This window comes from Balaenoptera musculus, chromosome 1 (assembly GCF_009873245.2).
Source record: "Balaenoptera musculus isolate JJ_BM4_2016_0621 chromosome 1, mBalMus1.pri.v3, whole genome shotgun sequence".
Lineage (NCBI taxonomy): Eukaryota > Metazoa > Chordata > Mammalia > Artiodactyla > Balaenopteridae > Balaenoptera > Balaenoptera musculus.
The window spans coordinates 19,815,030-19,839,808 of NC_045785.1; the positions used below are offsets into that span (position 1 = coordinate 19,815,030).

A 24,779-nucleotide genomic window follows, 5' to 3' on the forward strand; every position below is an offset into this window, starting at 1 on the left:
GTCTCCCCATTTCCACCCTTGTCCCCTAACTGACTCTTCTCCACGTAGCAGCCAGAGAGACCCTGTTAAAATCTTAGCTCATGGCATATTTCTGCTCAAATCCCCCAGTGAGGGGGGTGGGAATTCCTCAATGTCTCCCTCAACGTCAAAGTCAGCGTTCTTACTATGACCTACAGGACCCTGCATGATCTGCTCTCCCACAACCTCTGTGACTTCACCTCCTGCTCATTCCACACACACTGTCCTTGCTCTTCCTCAAACCCACACTCATGCTCCCACGTCAGTACCACCTTGCACCGTCTGTTCCACTGCCTGGAGTGCAGGGTGGAGGGATTGGTCCACCCTGGGTACAGGCAAAAAGGGGATGCATTGTCTGTAGAGAATTTAAAACAATTAAAGCAACTAAAAGTCCATCTGCTTTTTATTATCATCATGTGCCAACAATTCTAAACAGTGTCACTGACACAATCCTCCTCCTGAAAGAGGCAGACCACTCCCACGGCCCTGCCCTCCATCTGCCACTGTCCTCAGATACCCACGTGACTTGCAAACCTGCTGCCTTCAGCTCTTTACTCAAAAATTATTTGCCCAGTGAAGCCTTCCTTGGCCAACCTCTCTAACACTTTATCCTCCCTCACAGCTATTCCTGTCTGCTTTCCTCATTTTATTTTTTTCTCCATAGTACTTATCACTATCTAACACACTGTATCTTTTGCCTTTTTATTGTTTATTGGCAGTCTTTCCCTCTGGAATAGAAGTTCCAGGACAGCTGCATTTTCCCACTGCCTAGAAGAGTGCCTGGTACATAATAGGCTCAGAATAAATATTTGTGAAAGGAATGAATGAATGGTAGGGAACCCTCAGTCGCACATAAAAATGAAAGTCTGTGGAATTCCCTTGTAAGAACTGAAGAGGTCTTGCATTTTTAATCTCTTTGAGGTCCCCCAGGAATCCAAAAACCACATTTGGGAATCGTCAGCTTGGAATACTCACTTCTTGAGTTGCCTCTACTGGGAACAGCTCTGGTTTCTGGCTCTAGTTTCCCCTGAGCCCTTCCATGCAACAAACCCAGGCTGAATTGAAGTTTTTGAGGAGAAGCAGTGAACTCTCAAAATCAGTGCCAAACCCTCCCCCGGACCAGCTAAACTAACACATTGAAGCTGCAGAGAAGAGAGGAGATGGCTTTGAATTAATGCAGCTTTTTAAAACAACCACTATGAAAACCATAACAAAGCAGGAAAAGGCTTATAATGCACTGCCCACAGTGGGCTTTCCATCTCTGGAAATTGACCTCTTTCCTTGACAGTTTTTACCGTGGGAACCGCCTTCATAGCATTTGCTTGCTATGTTTAAATGTTTAGCATAGACCACACTTTTGCAACCCCATTTTGGCCTGTCTTTAATTTTTTTAATCCCAGAAGCTTTATCAAATGGAGACAGAGCCCTCCCCTTTCACCTGCTCAGCCCTCATCCCTGAGGTCCCTTCTCACAGCACCATGACTCACATTGAAGACTTCCTTGCCGACCATCCTCGTGGCACTAAAGGCTGTCACCTCTATCAATGTCATCAACAGCAGCTGCAGCAGGTTGACCTTCCCCAGGATGACACCCACTGAGATCAGCACAGATGTAGCGCTCATGGTGGATATCTGAATACTGGGGAGAGGGGGCAAGACAGGGCTGACTGAGAAGGAAAGATGCCTCCCATTCATTCATCCACTCATTCAGCAAACACTTGTTGAGGACCTACTCTCTGCCTGAAACTTTTCAAGAAACTGGGGATGGAGTAGGGGAGCAAATAGACAAAATTTCCGCTCTCATGGGGATGGAGGCTGCCAAGTCTGGGGTCTCCTTCATCCCCTCCCCCACCCAGGATGGCAGCCACACTCTGATTGATCTGCATACACTCATCTGTACTGAGGATGCTCCGAAGTTCTCATAGGAATGTCTGATTGTTCCCACGGGACCGCTTCTGGGATCTGACTACTAGGATTCTGCCCTGGGCTTCTCCTCTACTGTCATCACTCACAGATGCTCAATAGAGGGCGCTCTTCACCTGCCCGCCCATCCTTCAGGCACCCTCCTCTCTCCCTCTCCCTGTAGTGGAAAGAGACTGGGTTTGGAAGTAGGACAAGCCTGGCTTCCAGTTCCAGCTTTTCCACTTGAACAGCTATTTAATCTCACTGAGCCTGTTTCTTCATCTGTAAAATAAGAAGGATGATAATACTTATCTCATGGGAGTGTTGCGGGGGATTAGAAGGAATAGTCGTGCATGTGTGTCTAGCACACCATGACTGGCACAAAGAACTAACTCAGTGCTGTTACTGATTCCTTCCTTCCCTTGACAAGTGAGCAAGCCTAGTGCAGGGATTCAGAAGGAGAAAACAATTTTTCTTTTCAAGACACTTATGATTGGGCTGGGGAGACAAAGCGGATATCATGACCGTGTCAATTAAAACCATCTGCAATATCACAAGGCCAGAGGGGTTCACTGGAGGGAGAGAGCAATGTGAACTGGACTCATCAGGGAGGGCTTCCTGGAGGAGGTGGCACTGAGCTGGACAATCCATTGTGGTTAAACCAACCCACACTCCTCTGGCACTTTGCTGAGACCACCCCTCCCCCTGGGAGTTGATGATGATGATGCTACAACCACCACCACCACCATAATAGTGATAGTAATAATAATAATCTATTGAGCATTATGTATAACAGGCTTGCAAGTACATCACCTCATTTAAATTTTAATCCTCCAGGTAGCCCTCTGTACATGGTGCTAGGGTACCATTCAGTACCTCCATTTTACAGGTGAGGACGTTGAGACTGGAAGAGGTGACTGTTTTGGTAATGGCCACACAGCTAGTTAATGACAAATGTGAGGTTCAAACCCACCCATTTGGCCTGGATCCAAAGCCTGTGTTCTGAAGTCTGGACACAGACTTCCCACCGTTTGCTGCCAAGGTAGTGTCCTACTTAAGGCTCAAGGACTTCAGAGGGAAAGCCAGAGGAGGCCAAAGGTATGGGGAAGGAGCCTCACAGGGGCCAGGAATTATTTGAAATGAAGGGTCACTCAGTGCTTCACTGTGGCTGGCCATGTTATCTTTTGGGTGAGCACTCATTTAACTGGCAAAAGCCTAATTCAAGAGATTCTGTGCCAGTGGGAGGATTTCAGACCTCAGGGGCCAGCTGGGACCAGGGAGGTATTGAGACAGTGAAGTACGGTGCTTAGCACAGTCTTGTTCAGGCTGCCAAGGTTGGAATCCTGACTCAGCCACTTCCTGGCTGTGTGGCCTTGGGCAAATGACTTAACCACTCTGTGTTTCCATGTCCTCATCTATAAGGGAGAGGCAAGGCCTACGGAGCTGTTGGGAGGGCAAAGTGAGTCAAGCAAAGTAAGGGGGTTGGTTATTGCTATGATAGGCCCTCCAAGACCTTTTAACATACAGCATTAAAAATATCACAACTTTCAGGGTTCTTTTTATTTTCATCTTTGTTCCAATAACCATTTACTAAGTCCTTACTATGTGAGGAAAACAAAGGAGGACAAAACTGAATAAGACAGGCCCCTGCCCTGAAGGGACTGGTCATCGGTGACTCAAGGCAGAACCGATTCAGTGCCAAGTCAGGCCTCGGGCGGGTGAGGCCGCAGGAGAGGGAGAGGGCCTGTCTGAGAGGCAGGCCTGGACACCGCCCACCAGCCCAGCCAGAGCAGGAAAGTCCAGGAAGGAGCCCATTGTTCAAATCTGTGAAGCCAGCCCCACTGGGGGTCGCAGCTGGGAGGACCCAAGTGGTCAGGGCAGGGCAGGGGCGTTCACTCGGGCTGTAAATGGACTCTTCTTGTCTTTCCGGATTGAGTGGAGAGCAAACAGATTCCTGCAGGCAGGACGTCAGAAGAAGGGGCAGCCTGGAGACGCCTGGAGACTCAGGCTCAGGAAGCCGAAGGCTTGTGTGACCTTAAGCCAAGGCAGCAGAAACACCAGACCAGGACCACCCTATTGGAGTTCCGCCAGAATGCCCTTTGTCACTTCCCAGGTGGTTACTGGGGTTATTGAATCCCCATGGGGATCAGCCCTAAAATGGTTTAAAAGAAAAAAGGTGAAGAGTTTTTTTCAGGGCCCGTGGGGAGCTGGCTACACTGTGTTTCTTGTCAGGACCACTCTGCAGTGTGTGGGAAAGGTCACAGAGTTAAAACTGAAGCCATTTCCACCAGTTAGCTATGTGACCCTAGGCAAGTGTCTTACGAGCTCTGAGCGTCTAGTTCCTTGCCTGTACACCACATCAGACCCCTACTTGGAAGGGCTAAACAAACAATGTTTGTGAAGTGCCCAGCACAGAGCCTGGTTCATGGAGAGATGTTTAACAGCAGTGCCCAGAGGTTTAGTAGGGTCTCAGAGGGGAGGGTAGAATGGCCTTGAAGGGGTCCCCAAGATACCTAAGGTGGGATTTACCCATCATCTGGGCAAGACAAAGTTTCAGAATTGGATAAAACCAAAAAACAATTTTTAAAGAAAAATTTTACCTGGTTCCTCCTATTAAGTGTGAATGACTTTTTTTGCAGGTATGTACAACTTAATGTATGTGTGTGTGTATATATATATACTCTTGTGTAACCATCACACAGGATAACATAGAGAATGTTTACTGCACCACATAAACTTCTCTTGTGCCCCTTCCTAATCAATAAACACCACCTTCCTCAGGTAACCATTATTCTGACTTCTAGCAACACAGGTTAATTTTGCTAGTTCTTATAAAGGCATCTAAATAAATCAAAGTTAATTTAAAGAAACTAAAGACAAGGCTATTTCTTGTCCACCAGCATTTGAGGACTGAGAGTACTTCCTTCTTTTCAAGAGACTCTCTCTCTGAGTGTGAGATTTCTATTTCTTTTTGTCTAATCTCTATTAATTTTTTCTTTGAACTAATATTTATTGTATAAGTTTATGAAATCAAAATCAATAAAAAAGAAAGGATACAGGGTGGGCTATAGATCTGGGCCCCTTGTGATGTCACAGAGTAGGGTTGTCAGATAAAATAGAGGATGCCAGTTAAATTTGAATTTTAGACAAACAATGAGTAATTTGTAGGTATAAATAAGTACTGAATATTGCGTGGTGTCAGTGCTAGAAAGAGAAGGGGACAAGCCAGCTCTTCTAGAATCTGCCCTCTTGGGCCCCAGACACCCAAGGACCCAAAAGTGATCCAGCGGCCATCCAGTTACCTGGAAAGATTGAGGACCATCTTCCTAAGGGAGAGTTGGTTCAGGAAGCCATCCAGCAGGACTGTCAGCTGCACCCCAAGGGCCAGCATGAAGAGATTGAAGGCCACGCTGCTCCAGCAGTGTCTCCGCAAAGATGTGTTGAGGAAACCCAAGCCAAGGACTGCCATGATGATAACATCCTGGAAGTCTGCTCAGGGAAGAGATGTCGAGAAGGAGGAAGAGAAGCAGACAAGGTGGAGGGTTGTGTGAAATTGGAGTTTTACAGAACGGCAGCTGGAAGGGACATTAAAGATCATTGAAGAGTGCTTAGTCAAGTTACTTCCCCTCTTTGAGCCTCAGTTTTCTCATCTGAATAATGGGGATAACACATACATACCATGCAGGTTTGAGGGAAGGTTTAACTGAGCTAATGCAGGGCCTGGCCCATAGTGAGTGCTCAGTAAATGCAGCAATTATTGTTATTATTAAACACAATGATATGAACACGTGTAGAGCATCAGGACAAGTCCTTGCACATAGTTTACACTCAGTAAAGGTACTGACTCCTGCTTTTGAGAATCTGGTTCAACCTCCTGATCATGTGTGAGAGAAAATAAGGCCACAGAAGCTGGTGACTTAGCTCAGGTCATGCAGAAGAGGGGGCAGAAGCGGGTCTAGAGGTTCATAGGCAAGAACCAAAATTATCTTCGCAGAAAACGGCTCTCTCTCTTTGACCCCTGCTGAAAGGGACCTGGTGGGCCAGCAGAAAGCACCAGAGCCACATGGGTGACCCTCCCTTTCCCAGCCTCAGACCCTGCACAGCAGGGGCTGCTGTGACAGATGAGCACAAGGGACTTAGCTAATGTTCCGAAGGGGACCAGCAAAAGGAAACGGGTGGATGCTTTGAATTAATTCCAGGTTTGCAAAATGGATAACAGTTTGGGCTCTGGAACTAGATAAGCTTGGGTCATATCAGGGCTCTGGCACTTTCCAGCTGTGTGGCTTAGTCTAGTTATTTAATGTCTCTGAGTTTTAATAACAGCCGACATTTATTAACTATTTACCAAATGCCAACACTGTTTTAACCACTTCACATAAACTATCTCATTTAGCTCTCACAAGCATCCTTCAAGGTGGGTGCTGCTTTTTTTTTTTAATATTATTTATTTATTTGTTTGTTTGCCCCGGGTCTTAGTTGTGGCCGGCGGGCTCCTTAGCTGTGGCATGCAAATTTATAGTTGTGGCGTGCATGTGGGATCTAGTTCCCGGACCAGGGAACGAACCTGGGCCCCCTGCATTGGGAGTGCGGAGTCTTAACCACTGCGCCACCAGGGAAGTCCCGGGTACTGTTATTATCACCATTTTACAGACAAGAAAACCGAGGCACAGAGGGGTTAAGTAACCTGCTGCAGTTGGTAGAGTTGGGATTTCAACCTAGACGGTCTGCTCTGGAGCCTGTGCCTTGAGCTACCACACTATCTGCCCTCCTGCTTTTCTCATCTATTAAATGGGAAAAATAATCATACCTCTCCTATCAGGTTGCCAGAACCAAACAGTATGAGGCACATAATTGTTCAGAATAGTAAAGACTATTTTATCAACAAACACCAACTATGTTCATACATGTACAAATGCCTGGAGAGAGATCTTGAAGGAATTTTTTGCCCCATGGAGATTATCTCTGGGTTTAGGAGAGTTTTATTTTTTTTTAAATGTTCAGTGTTAAAAATTTCTACAACCAGCATGTGGACAGTAAGTAATTTTTTTTAAAGGAAAAAGCATGGGCTTTGAGGTCAGACAGTTCTGTTTGACTCCACCTCTATCATTCCCTATTAGGTTAAGCCATATTAAATTGCCAACATTTGACCATTTTGACCTATAAAAATGGCAATTTTTATGTTTCAACCTCTTAGCTGCATGGCCTTGTGGGTTGCTTACTTTCCTCCTCAGCTAAATAAGGGCAATTATCCCCCCCTCGGAGGGTGCTGGGAGAGCCAGAGGAAGTAATGTTTTGTTCAAGAGCTTGGCACCATGCCTGGCACATGGAAAAAGCTCAGTAAATGGTGGTTATTCACGACCAGCACCATCGTCACAATCACAGCAATAAGAACTCACCTGGTCTCCACCCTTGACTCTGATAACAAGGAAGCTCTCATTTCCAGATCTCTCCAAAGCCTCTTCAATTTACATTTAAATTCACTTTCATTGAAAAATACACATACCTAGAATCTTGCACATAGGACTTGGGTGGGTGTTGATGATCCCAGGTCAGTGTGACAAACACCAGGTTATAGGAGACCCGGGCATCTCCACGGGATCTGGGGACTTGGGGAGTGGGTGAGAAGTGGACAATCAGGAGGATTCAACTTCTTTCACCTTTCTTCTCTGACATAAGGGAGGGGGAGGCAATGTTTCCATCTCCTGCTTGCATCTCCTTAGGAATGGGGGTGGAATGGGGGTGGGCAGGGCACATTTTGTATAGGGGCTCCTCTTGGGATCCCTCAAATTCCTTCAGGAGCTGAGCAGGAAACTATGTATATAAAGGGTACAATGTGCATTAGGGAGTGGTGAGGGCTATGGCCAATTGGAGACTGCGAACCCCACTTTAGATATTCAAATTCAATCTTTTCTTAAACACTGCTGTTAAAAAACAAACTAACAAACAAACAAACACATCCACCATCTTGCAACAATGCTATATGCAAAGGGTCCAGACTTATCGAAGATTCCATGAGTAGGGGGATGCTTGCCTTTTCCTCTCATTCTACAGAAGGGGACCAGAGACAGCCTGTGACTTACTTAAGGGCGCACAGCATGTCAGTAACAGAGCCAAGCTCTGGACTCCTGGTGCAGTGCCCTCCCATCAGACTAGGCTGTCTCTTGCTCTTGTTTGCCCACAACGCACTAAAGGAACTTAGGCAAGTCCCTTGCCCTCTTTGGGTCTCCGTTTCCCTATCTGTAACACATGGGAGTCAGACTTGATACTCTGTAAGGACCTCACCGCTCTGGTGTGTTCAGAGGAGGGGGTCAGTGGGTGGGGAGGGGAAGGGCACCAGGATTACAGCAGACGTGAGGCTCTAAAGATAGAAAGTCAGAGGCTCTTGGTTGGGAGCTTTATCAGGCACAGCTGCCATGCCTGCTGCCAGGTATAGGCACTCAGGACCCTCCTCCCAAGACCCCACAGTGTCCTTGAGGGTGGGGTTGTGCTTCGGCCAGGGGGATGAAATTAGGGTGGCAGTTTCTGGGAGCTGTTGACAGAGCACATTCACCCCAAACTGGTCAGTAAATCACATTTGATTTCAGGGTCCCTTTACTCTCACCCCCTGCATCCTCCCGTTTCCTCTCCCAGCCTCCCAGGGCTCTGGCCCACCCCTGCTCCTCCCATGTCTCACGACCTGGACCCCAACTTCAGCGCTGGGTCCCAGCTCAGGGCATCCCCACTGGTGTCAGCCTCTGCCTCAGACCCTGTGCTGCGCCCCTCATCAGCTGCTGGTCTGATAAGCTAATGATGCTAAGGTGTCCAGGGGTGATAAGGAGAGGATTGCTGCAGGGGCCCCAACAACCGGGCCCCAGAGGGGAGTTTTACATACTGTCTAAGGCGGGCCTTCAGAAGTTTATGAAAGTTCCATGACTTAGAGAAAGTCTAACCTGGGAGTCCTGCAGGACAATAATTACCATCACTGTAACAGCGGGCACATACATGGTGCCCGCCACATACCAGGCACTCTTCCAAGTGCCTACCAGCCTTAACCTTCAACAAGCCCATGCAGGAGGTACTATTTATTATCCCCATTTTACAGATGGGGACAGGGAGGCACAGAGAGGTGCTGTAATTAGCCCAGGTCACACAGCTAGCAAATGTTGGTGGCAGAGCTGAATCCTGACTCTCTGGGCTTAACCACTATACCATCCTGCCTCTCCATACATTCTTCAGTCTCCATAGTGTCAAATGAAGAGTGTGGACCTCTGAGTCAGGTTGTTAGAGTTCAGAGTCTGGCTCTACCTCTGTGTTCCTGCTTGCTAGTCTGTAAAATGGTCTGAAACAATAGCACCTGCTCAGAGGTTTGCTGTGAGTACCGAGCTCTCTGGCTCCTTCGAATTGCTTAGCCTAGCACTGGGTGCACGGTAAGTATTAGTAACTATTATTTCACGCCTGCCACTTGTTAGCTGTGACTTTGGGCAAGACTGTGCCCCCTTCCTTCGGCCTGGCTGCCCCTGGGAGTCTCACTCTGTGTCCCCACCCACCCTAGCCCCTCCCTCTGGCCTGCAGACACTTCAGCATCGTCAGCTCTGAAGCCAGGCCCAGCTTCTGTCCCTTAGGCCCTGGGCTCGGCCTCCACACTGTGCTCCCCACCACTGACTGGGAGGACCTCTGCAGCCCCTGTCAGGGACCATCCACGGAGCCCCACGCTGCCTTCCCCTTCCCCGCAGCCTCTCACCCCACCCTCAACCCTGCAGCAGCCTGGGACAAGAAAAAGAGATTGCCCAATCAAAGGGGCAGTCAAGGCTGAGATATAGAAGGTACCAGGGTTTGGGGGTATTTATATGTCACTGGCAAAGCCCCTCTTGTCTTTTAGTAGCTCTGCTTACTGCTTCTAAGGATTTCGGGGGCAATTGGGTGGTAGCCACAGTGCAGGGCCCAGGATGGTCCCCCAATGTGGCAGCTTGCAAGCAGGCTCTGTGTGATAGGTTGTCAGAGTAATGGCCCCCAGTGAATCATGCCTTCCAGTATAGACCCCTCCCACCTGAGTTGAGCCTTGTGATTGGCTTTGGTTAATGGGACATTAGCAAACACGATACAAGCAGAGGCTTGAAAAGCACCTGCGCATTGGGGCTTGCCCTCTCTTACCGTGGTAACTCATTTGCTGCCATGTGAAAAGTCTGGGCTAGTCTGCTGAAACCACATGGGCTAGCTGCCAGCCAGTACCAACTGACGAACATGCGAATGAGGTTATCTGAGGCCATTCAGCCACAGTCAAACCTCCAGGCTGGAGATGCATAGTGACCCTAGGTAAAACTGACAGAAGAACTGCATCACCAAGTACAGCTAAAATTGCTGAACCATGGAATCATAATCAGGAGCAAGTTAGATGATTTCTGTTTTGAGCCACTAAGGTTGGGGGTGGTTTGTTATGCAGCAATAGATAATGGATGCACTTGCTTCCCCCAAGCATCTCACAGGCACCTGAATCCCAAGCCCAGAATGAACATATCATTGTTCATTTATCCCACAATCTGCCCCTCCCCTTGTGTCTCTCATCTCAGGAATGGGCTCCTCCATCTGCCAAATGTCACATATGAAGCCATCCTTGACTCCTCCCTCGTTTTCACCAAGAACAGCTGATTTTATCTCCTAAATAGCTCTTGAGTCTGACTCTTCACTTCTCCTCTCTTGTCCCTGCCCATCTGGCCTCATCACAGGTCATCCAGGCCAGTGGTCACCAGAGTAGGGATCACACCCCTCAGAAGATGCTCCAGACAATCCACAGGGGCTGCTGGAAGAAGAGATATTAGCACTCTAGTTCTATTCATTTTTACTAACACAATTAAGGAATTAAAGTTTATTCATAATAAAAGATAATACTCTTTATCAGTCTTGGTATGTGTTCATTCTTCTAATCCTTTCGACAACTAAAAAAGTACTATCATCATGTGACAGAGGTTAAAACAGAGGCAGAGAGAGGTTGAGTGATTTGCCCAAGGTCTCAGAGCTAAGAAGAGGCAGAGGCAAGATGTGAATCAGTGGGGCTTCCCTGGTGGCGCAGTGGTTGAGAATCTGCCTGCCAATGCAGGGGACACGGGTTCGAGCCCTGGTCCGGGAAGATCCCACATGCCACGGAGCAACTAGGCCCGTGAGCCACAATAACTGAGCCTGCGCGTCTGGAGCCTGTTCTCCGCAATAAGAGAGGCCGCGATAGTGAGAGGCCCGCGCACCGCGATGAAGAGTAGCCCCCACTTGCCGCAACTAGAGAAAGCCCTCGCACAGACACAAAGACCCAACACAGCCAAAAATAAATAAATAAATATTTAAAAAAAAAAAAAAAAAGATGTGAATCAGTCTAACTCCAGTAGTCCTCAAACTTCCATGAGCATTAGAGGCACTTAGAGCGCTTGGTAAAACACAGGTTGCTGGGCCCCACCCTAGAGTTTCAGATCAGTAGGTATGGATGGGGGCCCGGGTATTTCTAACAAGTTCCCAGGGGATTCTGAGGTGGCTAGTCTGGGGACCACATTTTGAGAACCACTAATCTAGGCTCTTCTACCCCTAAAGGCACTTGGTGAAGTTTGCAACTCTGCAAGCATTTAATGTTCAGATGAACCCAGGAGCCTCCTCTCACTTGCTCAGGATGTCAGACAGTTTAGTCTCCTAGCTTCAGAAGGTGTTCTAAGGGAATATTGGGCCACTGAGCACGGGGGTGACATGTGTTTCTCGATATTCGTCATGTTGCAACTAACGACAGAGATTTTTTTTTTTAATTTACTTCTATATTATGGAAAATTTTAAGCATACACAAAAACAGAGTGAGTAGCATGATGAACCTCATGTACCCATTCCCAGCTTTGATGATTGTCACATGGGGTCAATCTTGTTTTTATTATCCTTGTTTCCTTTCTTCTTCTTCTTCTTCTTTTTTTTATTTTGGCATGAAGCAGACCCTAGACATCATTCCATTTCAATATGCTTTTCTAACAAACAGGGCCCACTATTTGTTAAATTGTTAAACCTGTTTCTAAATAGGTTAAAAACCACCCACTATGCTATTATCACACCTAACAAAACTAACAATAATTTCTGTATATTATATAATATTGATGTTTTTCTCCAGTTTCCAGATTGTCTTAAAAATGTCCTTTTTAAGAATTGGCTGGTTTACATACGACCCAGCAATCCCACTACTGGGCATATACCCTGAGAAAACCATAATTCAAAAAGAGTCATGTACCACAATGTTCATTGCGGCTCTATTTACAATAGCCAGTACATGGAAGCAACCTAAGTGTCCATCGACAGATGAATGGATAAAGAAGATGTGGCACATATATATAATGGAATATTACTCAGCCATAAGAGGAAACGAAATTGAGTTATTTGTAGTGAGGTGGATGGACCTACAGTCTGTCATACAGAGTGAAGTAAGTCAGAAAGAGAAAAACAAATACCGTATAGCTAACACATATATATGGAATCTAAAAAAAAAAATAGTTCTGAAGAACCTAGGGGCAGGACAGGAATAAAGACGCAGATGTAGAGAATGGACTTGAGGACACGGGGAGGGGGAAGGGTAAGCTGGGACGAAGTGAGAGAGTGGCATGGACATATATACACTACCAAATGTAAAACAGCTAGTGGGAAGCAGCCGCATAGCACAGGGAGATCAGCTCGGTGCTTTGTGACCACCTAGAGGGGTGGGATAGGGAGGGTGGGAGGGAGACGCAAGAGGGAGGAGATATGGGGATATATGTATATTTATAGCTGATTCACTTTGTTATAAAGCAGAAACTAACCCACCATTGTAAAGCAATTATACTCCAATACAGATGTTAAAAAAAAAAGAATTGGTTGGTTTAAATAACTTATCGTTTACAGGGACTGGATTAGATTAAGTGGATTGACAGATTGCTACCTAGTTTTAAGTCAACTAACCTTCACAAAATGGACTAATGGCTCAAACAACTCCTGCCAAAAAACACAGATTGAAGGCAGAACAATAATGGCAGCCAAACATACAGAAACAAAAGGGCAGAGTGATACTTCTCCTCGTGCAGACTCTCCGTCAGCCACATTCAGAGTTTAAAAAAAAAAAAGTCAGTCGAATCATATCTGACAAGAAGTCAAGCAAGATAATTTGAAATTGTCAAGAAGACCCCGAGGAATGGATTGCCATCCACTATCATTTATTTATTTATTTATTTATTTATTTATTTATTTATTTATTTATTTGGCTGCATTGGGTCTTCATTGCTGCACGCGGGCTTTCACTAGTTGCGGCGAGTTGGGGCTACTCTTCATTGCAGTGCGTGGGCTTCTTACTGCAGTGGCTTCTCTTGTTGCAGAGTACCAGCTCTAGGCACGCAGGCTTCAGTAGTTGTGGCACACGGGCTCACTTGTGGAGCACGGGCTTAGCTGCTCCGCGGCATGTGGGATCTTCCCGGACCAGGGATCGAACCCGTGTCCCCTGCCTTTGCAGGTGGATTCTTAACCACTGCACCACCAGGGAAGTCTGCATCCACTATCATTAACAGTAACAATGGGGGCTTCCCTGGTGGCGCAGTGGTTGAGAATCTGCCTGCCAATGCAGGGCACACGGGTTCGAGCCCTGGTCTGGGAAGATCCCACATGCCACGGAGCGGCTAGGTCTGTGAGCCACAACTACTGAGCCTGCGTGTCTGGAGCCTGTGCTCTGCAAAAAGAGAGGCCGCAATAGTGAGAGGCCCGCGCACCGCGATGAAGAGTGGCCCCCACTTGCCGCAACTGGAGAAAGCCCTCGCACAGAAACGAAGACCCAACACAGCCAAAAATAAATAAACAAATAAATATTTTAAAAATAGTGCGGGAAAAAAAAAAAGAAAAAAACTTTCCTTTAAAAAAAAAACAGTAACAATGGACCTTGCCTTAAGAGTGACTGACACCATCATGATCAGTAATTTGAAAATATTTTATATTTACTTTTGATTTCTTTCAAATTTTCTAAGTTGTGTACATGTATAGTAATGTACAAAGTGTATTCATGTAGCAGTACCTATAAATATGGTTCATGCTTGAATAATGGTGTGCATGATCAGAAAAATATGAAGCCCCCTGGTCCATACTACACTACAGCCTCCACACTGGCCTTCTACCTCAAGTCACGCTCCCTTCCCCATGCCCATGCCAGCCCTGGAATGGCTTTCTCCATAACCCAAACCCAAACTGATCACACTCCTGCTTCCTATTAGATCGAAAGAATGAAAGGCAAACTTCTTACTCAATGCAATGGGTCCACCACACCCTGCTTCCCTATTTATGCTCCAACAGCACTGCAGTGTTAAACCGCGGATTGGTGCAGTCCGATGAGTGTACACACAACGGTTCCTGCTGCGCTCTCGACCCTCCATTTTCACATGGTAACTCCTACTGAGCCTCCAAGGCCTGGCTGGGCAGTCACTTCTCTCCAGAGGCCTTTCCTGACATAACCATCTCCCTGCCTGGGTTGTGGGCCCTCCTCTGTGCTTCCATACAAAGTGAGCATCTGAGGACGCTTATATCTATTATATGTTAGCAGCACAGCCTAGGAGTAAAGAAGAGGGACCCTGTGCCCAAACAACAAAGTTGAAATATTGGCTCCTATGCCTACTGATTATATGACAAGAGACTCAACCTTACTGTAAAATGGGGTCGTGAAGCATCATGGTTAAGGGCATGGAAACTCAAACCAGGCTGCCTAAGTTTATTTTTTTCCCTTAATTTAGTTTTATTTATTTATTTATTTAATCAGTTTAGTTTTTCTTTTTAATTTTTTAACTTTTATACTGTAGTATAGTTGATTAACAGTGTGTTAGTTTCAGGTATACGGCAAAGTGATTCAGTTATACATATATGTGGATCTATTCTTTTTAAAATTCTTTTCCCATTTAGGTTATTACAGAGTATTGAGCAGAGTTCCCTGTGCTATACAGTAGGTCCTTGTTGGTTACCTATTTTAAATATAAGGCTGACTAAGTTTAAATCTGCTGTGCTATTGCTAGCTGAACAACCTTGGGCAAGTCACTCCATGTCTAAGTGCCTAGTTTCCTCACAAGAACAACGGAGATCATAATAGTACCTGTCTTGTAGAGTTACGGTAAAGCATTTAGAATAGTGCCTGGTACCTAGTAAGTAATCAATAACTATCATCCCTGATTAGCATGCGTTTGGATCTCACATGGTTTGTAATACAGGGTTGAGGGAATGAATGAGTGAATGGATTGAATTACATTGTACCGGATTAAAAAGAATTTAAGTAAATTGAAATGAATTAAAATTGTGTCCAGGCCTCACTTGTCCAGCACTGAGAGCCCTCTCTGGGCTGGCCCATTAAGCAGTGTAGGGACTTCCCTCCCCAAGTCATCTCCTTGTCCTTCTTTCCACTGCTGAGGGCCCAGGGATGCCTTCCCTTTGCTTCCAGTTAACTAGTTAACATCAATTAGAAACAAGCAAGCACTCAACTAGGCTCAAGCTTCAGCTTTGTCCCAGGGACTTCACTCAAGGAGGCCCTTCCGTTATCATAAACAACATATTGACCCACTGATATACTTGAAAACTCATCTCAACTTTTAAAAAAAGCAAAAGCCGCACCACTGTGGATGTCTGTCTTGTTTAGAGTTGTTCTCATCACAGTCTATGAATATTTTTAGCTGCATATAAAATAACAACCATCCTACATTCCCCTTCAGCCAGAGCTTATGGCTCTGGATTTGCAGGCAGAAAGCAGACTTCCCAGCCCCTAAGTGAGAGGAAAGCTTCCAAAAGGAGGGTGGTACAGAAATGAGAAAAAGAGACCAAAAAAAGGAAACGAAATCCCCCAAACCTGACAGCAACATGAAATTCATTGCTTTTAAGGAGAGAGAAGCGGGGGTGGGGAAGCAGAGAAGCAGAGAATTGTGAAGACCATTTGGCAAAGGGAATTCTAGGAACACAGAAAAGGAGGCCCCTCCCTCTGCCCTGACAAATCAAGGGAGGCTTCATGGAAGAGGTTATGGTGACACCGGTCCTAAAGAAGAGACTGTATTGTTGGCTTGGTCTTTGCGCAACGAATGGAAGAGGATGAGGGAACCCCTTTCCTCGGAGACTTTGTGGAAAGGAGCCCCTAGGCCCCTGGAGGACCACAGACCTCATCTTCCCCTGCCCCTGCTATTTGCCTCTGTGACCACCTCCCCTCTGGACACTCACCTCGATAGGTCCTCATGAGCTTCTTCTGTTCCTTTACAGAAGTTTCATAGGAGGTGAAAAAGAAGAAGACGAGAATGAGAGTCACCTCCAGCATAAAGGCCCACAGGGTCAGCGGGCCCCGCACAGACTTTTGGTACTTAGAGCCCATCCTGTGTCCGTCTCTGTGCGGCAGTTCCACCAGCACCGGGCATTACACCTCGGCTCCACACCCGCTCGGGGGAGGGATAGGGGAGACACCCGCCCAAGGCCTTATCTCAGGCTGCACGGCTGGCCCTGCTGGCCTGTCTATGGAGTTAACACAGGAGCAGAGGGGCAGTGACAGGGAGGAGGGAAAAAATGCATTTATTCCAACATTAACTGATTCATTCAATCATTCATTGATTTATTCATTCAACAAGTAGTTGCTACATTCCTACTGCAGGCACTGTGCTCAGTTGAAAAGAGGGCATTCGTTCACTCGATCCCCAAACATGAGAATCCTTCTCTACCCCTTACTTCATTTACCTTCACTATATCTTGCAAGAATGGCAAAGAATAGATCAACTCAACGCCTCTATTTTACAAATGGGGAAACTAAAGCTCAGATGGGGCTTTGGATTGGCAAAATTTCTCTTTAAAACCTTACCACATGTCAGAGAGGGCACCAAGTGGGCTCTTAAAAAGGATATATTGAATGAATGAATGAATGAATGAAAGCAAAGAGCAATGCTAAGCCCTGGGGAGGACATAGGATCCACAGAGAACTAACTCCTCAGAGCTACACAGTTGAAATTATTTTTATTTGAAACTGTATTTAAATTGACCTGTTTCTAAATCTCTTAACGACAGGTGGGAGAAAAGAAAAGAGGCTTGGGTCCAGCTCTAGTAAAACCCTGGTGGGAGTCCTGATCCAGCCAGAGACTAAAATTGTCCCCCATTCTGGTCACCTGCTCACAGAGCATCCCAGGACTCTGCCTGGGGCATGAACACTGCAATGCATTTGAGGATGGTCACCGGCCTTAGCATGACCAACCTACAGTGGAGGACAGTCCCCTGGAATAGGATTTAGGGCACCTGAGATCTAGTTCTGACCCTGCAGCTAACTCTTCCTGTGGCCACATCCATTTGCTCAGCAGAAGATCTAATACATAGTAAGCATGGAGAAAGGGAGGGAGGGAGGAATCAAAGTTTTTTAACTTCTGCACTGGCCAGCCACTGGCCACTGAGTATAGACTGAATTTATGGAAGCCCAGAGACTAAAACTTGGCTGGGAGTAGCAGGGAGGCAGATTTTGGCCCAACATGAGTGGATACTTTATTGACCATTCATGGGGTAGTGAGCACCCTGTCACTGGGGGAATGCAAGCAGAAGCTGATGGTTGCTGGTCAGAGACGTCTGGCATGTGATTCATATCTGGATCAAGGGAGATTTTAATCACTTGGTAGAATCTTGACTTTTTGTTTTTAGATGAAGAAACTGAGACCCAGAAGGTCGCACCCAAGGTCATACAGTCATTGGCAACAGTCACTTCTTGCTCAGCACAGCTTTATTTACAGAAGGGAGAAAATTGAGAATAACCTAAATGTCCAATAGTAGAAGACTGGTTAAGTAAACTACAGGATACACAATCTGCCACCCATATGATGGTTCTGAACATGGGGGGAAATCCAGAGGAAAATGCTTTTAAGGTTTCTCAAAAACGGCACAGAGGATATATTATTTGGTGAAAAAGGAAATTACACAGCAGTGTGTAAGTATGATCCCACTTTTGTAAAATAATAATGACACAGTATGTTAAGACATGCATAGGAAAAAAAATGCCTGCAAACCACTACCTGGTTACTTTTGCTTTAGGTATTTTCGGGAGCTAAAATTTACTAAGCACTTAGCATGCTAGGCACTGTCCTAGGCACTTTACATGTATGAACTCAGTTAACTAGCCTGTGAGATGGGACTATTAGCCTTTACTACAACAGAGGAAGCTGAGGCACAGAAAGGTTAGGTGACTCGCCCAAGTTTATGGGACTAGTAAGTAATAGAGCTGGGATTTCAACCCGGGCAGTCTGACTTGTGCACCTGGGTGTTTAACCACTTAACTTTAGCCCAGATAACTTCTAAGTCTTCTTCCACTTCTAAAAGTCTAGGAATGTAGGGTTCTAAGCCTTCTGCTATCTCAACAGTAAATAAGGGAGTAGGTGCCCTGGTCTCTAGAGATTAGCCCTCATGGTCAGCCCTGGTTCTGATTTCTGGTCCTTTTCTGGCCATCAGCACTTCTTATGAGCTGGGTTTCCTTAAAGAGGGACTCCCCTGTGAAGGGGATAAGTGAATGTGACCCCTGTTGGCATGGGTCCTGTACCAGCAGGTTGTAAGCCAGGCAGCCCAAGGGAAACCAAATGTCAGGCAGATGAACACCAAAGATTTCCAGTCGCTGCCAGCTCCTGTGCCTGGAGCCCCTGATGGTTGTGTTTACCAGCTAGCAAATTCAGTGATGACGGCAGCTGGTTCTCACAGGGGCATCCTAACCCCCTTTGTGTCCTGATCCTGCCTCAGTGAGGGACTGACCGCTTGACAAGAGGGCCAAGCTCCTCAGTGAACAGGAAGGCTTCTTTTATTAAAGGGAGGGGACCCCCCACAGGTGGCCTCTCCCAGAAGACTGGTCAAAAGGGGAGTTTTCTGTCTTCCTCTCTAACTCTTGCAAAAGACCCCTGTTTTCTGATGATAGTTCCAGATAGTCTGACTCCAAATCTTCAAGGCAGGGCCCCTAGTACAAAAAGGCACAGGTGATCTAGGCCAGAAATGTTATAAAGCAAATCAAATGTTAATAGTCGACTCTAGGTGGGAGGTGAATGGCTTTTTACTGAACATTTCTTTCAACTTTTTTGGTATATGTTTGAAATTTTTCATAACAAAATGTTGGGGGGAAAAGGTTCTGTGTGCGCCTGCCACTCCCTATGCCAAAAGCACCCCTCCCCCCAGGTATCTGCATGCTCCCGCCCTCGCTGACTCAGATCCAAGCAACAGGAGACCAGGGACTTTTGACTGTTGTATCCTCAGCACCTGATGCTTAGTCTATAGTAGGTGCTCAATAAATATCTGTTGACTGAATAACAGCTGCCATTTCTGGAATGCCAAGCACTGGACCCAGCATTTTGCATACATTATTTCATCTACTCTTCCCCTCAAGCCTGTGAGTACAGGCATCACCACTCTCATTTTACAGATGAGAAAACTACGGCTCAGAGAGGTGATGTGAGCGCCCAAAGTCACAAAGCTAATAAACAGCAGAGTCGGAACCCAACCCACATCCATCTGATGCCATGGCTTGTGCTGTTAACTACTTTGCAATTCTGCCTTCCATTAACTAAACAACTCACAGTCTCAATTTCCTTATGAGTCAAATAAGATGAGCTGCTTTGCTTTCCTCACAGAGTTATTATAAATGTGAGACTATGTAAGCATGCTTGGCAACCTGGGTTTTGGAAATGAAGGTGAGCAAGTGGTGCCATGACTGTGGCCTCCTGTTCTGAGTGACCAGGCTTCCTCCGGGTGTGATGAATCAAGTCAGAGAGACTGCAGCTTTCACATGTAATCATGCGTTTTCTGTAAAAAACAGGACTCTGTGAGAATACTCACCACGCCCTCCTCACCTGAGTCAAGTATTGTAAAACTCAGTCATGAGCAGTGACCAAGGAGGTAGGTAGGCCCTCCATCTCCTCTCTGGAAGCTTGTCCACACCAAGGGTGTGATCCTGCTCTGGGCATGCCTGGTTAAAGTGTGGCTACGTCAATAATTTATTCATTTAACAAACATGAGCTCTGGAGTCAGGCAACATGGGTTCAAATCCTAGCTCTGCAAATTATTAGCTGTGTGACCTTCGGTAAGACTACCAATATCTCTGAGTCTGTTTCTTTACCTGTAAAGTGGAGAAAATCAGGGTCAGTCTCACAGGGTGGTTGTGAAGATTAAATGAGGTAATGCACATGAAGTGTCACATGTGTAGAAAACACTCCATAAATGTTAGCATTATTATTATGGCACAAGCTTGGCATGTTTACCACAGAAAACTTCAAAAATGCAAAGGTGCATAAAGCACCCATGATTTCATCATCTCCCCAAACCAGCTCTACTTCTTTGTGTATATATCCTTTCAGATTTTTTTCTATTCATGTGAATTTATGCCTTGTTTCTTCCCCTATGAAAAAGGGATTATATAGCAAATGTTTAGTAACTTGCTTTTTTCATGAACAGAATATCATAAGCGGTTTCCAAGCCAGGAAAAATCTTTCTATAACACTATCATGGTGGATAAGAGCCCAGGCTCTGACACCAGACTGCCTGGGTTTGAATCCTAGCTCTATCACTTACTGTGTGACCTTAGGCAAATGACTTAACTTCTCTGTGCCACAGTTTTCTTCTTTTTTTTTTAAATAAATTTATTTATTTATTTTTGGCTGTGTTGGGTCTTCGTTGCTGTGTGCGGGCTTTCTCTAGTTGCGGCGAGCAGGGGCCACTCCTCGTTGCAGTGCGTGGGCTTCTCACTATCGTGGCTTCTCTTGTTGCAGAGCATGGGCTCTAGGCACACGGGCTTCAGTAGTTGTGGCACGTGGGCTCAGTAGTTGTGGCTTGCGGGCTCTAGAGCTCAGGCTCAGTAGTTGTGCGTGTCACAGTTTTCTCATCTGTAATATGGCACCAGTAGTAATCTCTTTGTCATAGGACTGTTGTGAGGATTAGATCAAAATGCCTATGATCCTTAGAGGAGTGCCTGCACATAGTTAAGTGCTATGTGTCATCATTCTCCACGGCACACTGATTTCCACAGTAAGGATGTGTGATCATTTGTTTGACCAGCCCCCTTTGTGGGATATCTGGGCTATTTCTAAACTGTTTCTGTTCTAAACATACTATGAACATCATTCATTAACAGGGTTCTCTGGGGGATACAGACACACGTATAGGAGGTGGCCATCCAATGTCTGGATTTTTCTGTGACTCACATGGGACAGGAACAAAGCTCAAGGCAGCTGGGCCAGCCGTGCCTGGCGGGTTTGAGGGGATTGAAGCTGCTGAAAGAGGTGGGTATGCAATTTCCTCATATGTGAAATAGGGTGTGATGATCTCTCTCCAGGCTATTCTGAGCTATTTTGAGCTCAGTTGAAGCTCACATGCCAATCCCAACCCCTTGGCCATCAGAAAGTCCCAGGAGAAGAGGAGGAACAGCCTTGAATTCCTGTCTGGCCCTTGGTCTTTTGAATGAGAGCCAATAATTTCCTCTTCCCTGTCTTACTCATCTGTAAAATGGCCACTGCTGATCTCCCCTGCTTCCTGATTGGTGGTGGCAGTGTGGGGAACTGGGGAGCTCTGTGTCAGGCCTCATCTCAGCCCAGTTCTGTGCCCTTAGGATCCCAAAGGGTCCTTTCAGGTTGCAGAGGTGAAAGGCTGCAACTTGGCTAGAGCCAAAGGGGTTTGGGCTATGGTTGGTCCGGAAAATACAGGGTCCAGCTGGGACAGGAGGTGTGAGAGGAAGGGAATGGAGAAGGGCAGACTTACTGTGGCCTGTCCTAGGGCTCTTGACAAGGAGGCCTTTCCCGTCATCCCACTCCAGCCAATCATCAGATCAACAATCCTTACCATCAAGAGCCATGTACAGGCACCAGAGCATCAAGGCTTCATATTGCTCAGCTTGTGACTCAAGCCAAATTCCTTTACCATACCAACTGCATGACCTTGTTTTCTCTGAGCCTCGGTTTTCTCATCTGTAAAATGGAGCTAACATGTTCTGCTTCTAAACATAGGGCTTGAAGTGTCTCCAGAGGTGATCTTGGCACAGGGTGGGCGGGTGACTCAACTCTGGACACCAGTGAGTTGACATCTGAATTGCGACTGGAACCCAGACCTCCAGATTGCATCATCTTGGGCCAACCCTGGGATTCTCTCTGCCCTTCCTCTGCTCTCAGATAGTCCGTTGCCCAATAGTAACTCCCAGCCACACACTCCAGTAACACCCAGCCACTCCACACTTCTCCACAGCATGGAATGCCCTTGTCAGGAACCTATTTGATTGCAGGCTAGACAGTGAGCTCCAGAAAGCTGGCATGTGTCCTCAGTGCCTCTCTCATCTTTTCTCTGGATTATTCACCTACCCATTCTGCAGTGTGCCGTGGCACTGTCCTAGACGACAGGGACCCAGTGAGGAGTGGAAAAGACCACAGATATGGCCCCTAACCTCACAGAGTTGACTGTCTTAGTCCCTGGCCCAGGTAATCTGGAACCTTGCAGTCATGGAGAGGAGGGCTATTCAGGTCGACGAACCCCATGGAGTCTGGAGCCATGACCTCACCATGTACCTATGCCTTTCAGCCTCCAGTCATACTGATTTAGGTTCCGCCTGTATCCTTCTCCATGAACCAACCTGCCCTGGCAACTGAAGTCTTTTTCTGTGGTTCCAAGCAGAGCATTTCACAATGATGGGCAGCCTTGGTGAAACTTTGAGCTCACAGAGTATGTTATCCTTGGCTGCCCGGTGACACTTTATCAACGTGCTGGAGTAGAGGTGAAGGATGAAAAACAAGTATACTGTTAACAGAAATGACTTGCTGTTACCTACTGCATACCTGGCCCTGAGAGTTCATCATCTGGTAAGCCTTCAAACAAACCTGAGTGAAAAGAGAGGCTCTGAGACATTCAGTAACTTGCCCAAGCTAGTAAGTGGCCAAGCTGGAATTTCAATCCTGGTCTGAAAAAGCAGGTATTCTTGCCATTTTTCTAAACTGCATCTCTACAGGGTATGAATCCAATCCCCAAGAAGCTTTTCATCTAGGTGGATGGACAAGCCTCACCCAAGAAACCACTAGTTAGAAACAATACTGACAGAGATGCTCTCTGTAGGAGTAAAGGCAGGAAGGAGGGAAGATAAGGTTGTACTAATGGGTTTGAGGACAGTGAGTAGATAAGGCTTGCTTGCCTGAGGAGGCCTGGAAAATAGGGGTGGGTCCCCATTGTGACCATCTTTGGATGCCATAATAAAGAGAATGGGTTTTCTCTTTCAGGCACTGGGTGATCCTTGAAGATTTGTGACAGTATAAAGTAAAAGAGCAGCAGTTGAGGATGATGCATTTGGTGTAAATTACAAGTTCCTTCTTGGGGCGGGTTTTTATTTCAGGGGGTGATCACAGGGCAGGGAGAGGTCCACGCATCCCAGGACAAAACAAGACGGCATCTGCTTCCTGTAAGTTTTTAAAATGTGCTGTAAGACCATCTAACTGTCCCACTGTTGGTGAGTGGTTAAGTTGGTACAGCCACTTGACAGGAGATTTTGCAATCATCAGAAATATTTAGGAAGGGTGCATTAATTATAGCATGTAAAAATGCTTGTTAGCCAAAGAACAGAATACAAAATTGAATATCTAATATGATCACTATTCTGCTTAATAATAAAAACAACAGTAATAGTAATAATATATCATCCATGGGGGAAAACTGGAAAGAAAGGGAAAAATATAGAATGCTAACAGTAGTTGTGTTAAGGTGATGAGACCCATGGGTGTTCCCCCCAACCAAGCCAACTGTGCTACATTTCCCCAGTTTTCTTTAATGACATGCATTCCTCTTTTCGACATACATTCATCTTTTTCTTACTCTTAAAAAATTTTTTTGTTGTCTTTTCTAATTGTTATTTTGCCATACCTACTTTGCAGGGGTAAATGAACAAATAGATGCAGAGCACCTAGCACGGTTCTTGGCACAAAATCGGGGCTCTATGAATGTTAGGTAAGAAGGGTCGCTGGCCCGGCATCCCCGCAGCTCCAGACCTCCGCCCGGGGGCAGAGACGCTCCCGAAGCCGACGCTCGCCGGGTCCAGCAGGCGCGGTGCCCGCAAAACCCGCCGCCTTGCCCGCCCTGCGTACGTGGAGCCCGGGCCGCACCGCCCCACACACCCCCTGCAACCTCGCGCGATGTCGCGCGCACCCACGGCCCCGCCCCCTGTGACACCACCTCCAGGAGGCAGGACTGCAGCGGCCCCGCCCCGCGCCTCCTCCGATAGGCCGCTGCGCTGTCACCACGTCGCGGGAAGCTGGCAGGGTGTGTGTGTGTGCGCGCGCGGTTTGCTTTGTCATTCGTACCCCCGTCGCTGGCAGGCGCGGCCGGCTTGGTCGAGCATTCCAGACTCCGCAGGAAAGGCCCCCGGCGCCTCCCGGATGAGAAGAGTGCTGTGAGCCCCTTACATAATGATGCGACTGACTGGAGCACAGTTCAGCCCAGATACGCACATGCCGCAAACCCAGGCCTCGCGATTTCATAGGGTGCTAGTGATAGCCTACAATGAAAACAGTACCGTATGCTCTAATGTGGATTATAATACAATGAAATGCAATCCAGTAATAATGAAATGTTCCTTCGCAACAAGGCATAATATAGGATGTTATATTTATAGGGCCTATTTATAAGCCTCTATTTAAGTCTTTTCTGATAGGCTCGGACTCGGGCCCAGACACCGTAATGATTGGCGCACTCTTCTGTCCTTCAAAGAGGCGGGTTCTAGAGTCCGTTTTGCCACAGCGGGCCCTGGGATTGGCCGGCAGCGGCATAGCGGCGCCTTCGATTGGCCCCGAAGGCCGTCCGTCGGAGCGGAGGAGGCGGGGCAGGCGGCTGGCTGGTGCTGGGGCGGGCGGGCCCCGGAATTGTCATTTCTTT

General features: G+C 46.8%; 1 protein-coding gene across 1 annotated transcript in view; it reads right to left on the reverse strand.

Annotated features, from left to right (window-relative positions):
- Positions 1–16,257, reverse strand: part of RHCE (Rh blood group CcEe antigens) — a 35,970-nt gene extending 19,713 nt beyond the window's left edge. Inside the window, exons 1-3 of the mRNA XM_036873221.1 lie at positions 16,110–16,257; positions 5,222–5,408; positions 1,506–1,656 (exon numbers count right to left, since the gene is read on the reverse strand). Coding sequence (XP_036729116.1) covers positions 1,506–1,656; positions 5,222–5,408; positions 16,110–16,257 — 486 coding nt within the window. The remainder of the gene's footprint in view (positions 1–1,505; positions 1,657–5,221; positions 5,409–16,109) is intronic.
- Between the last annotated feature and the right edge of the window lie 8,522 nt (positions 16,258–24,779).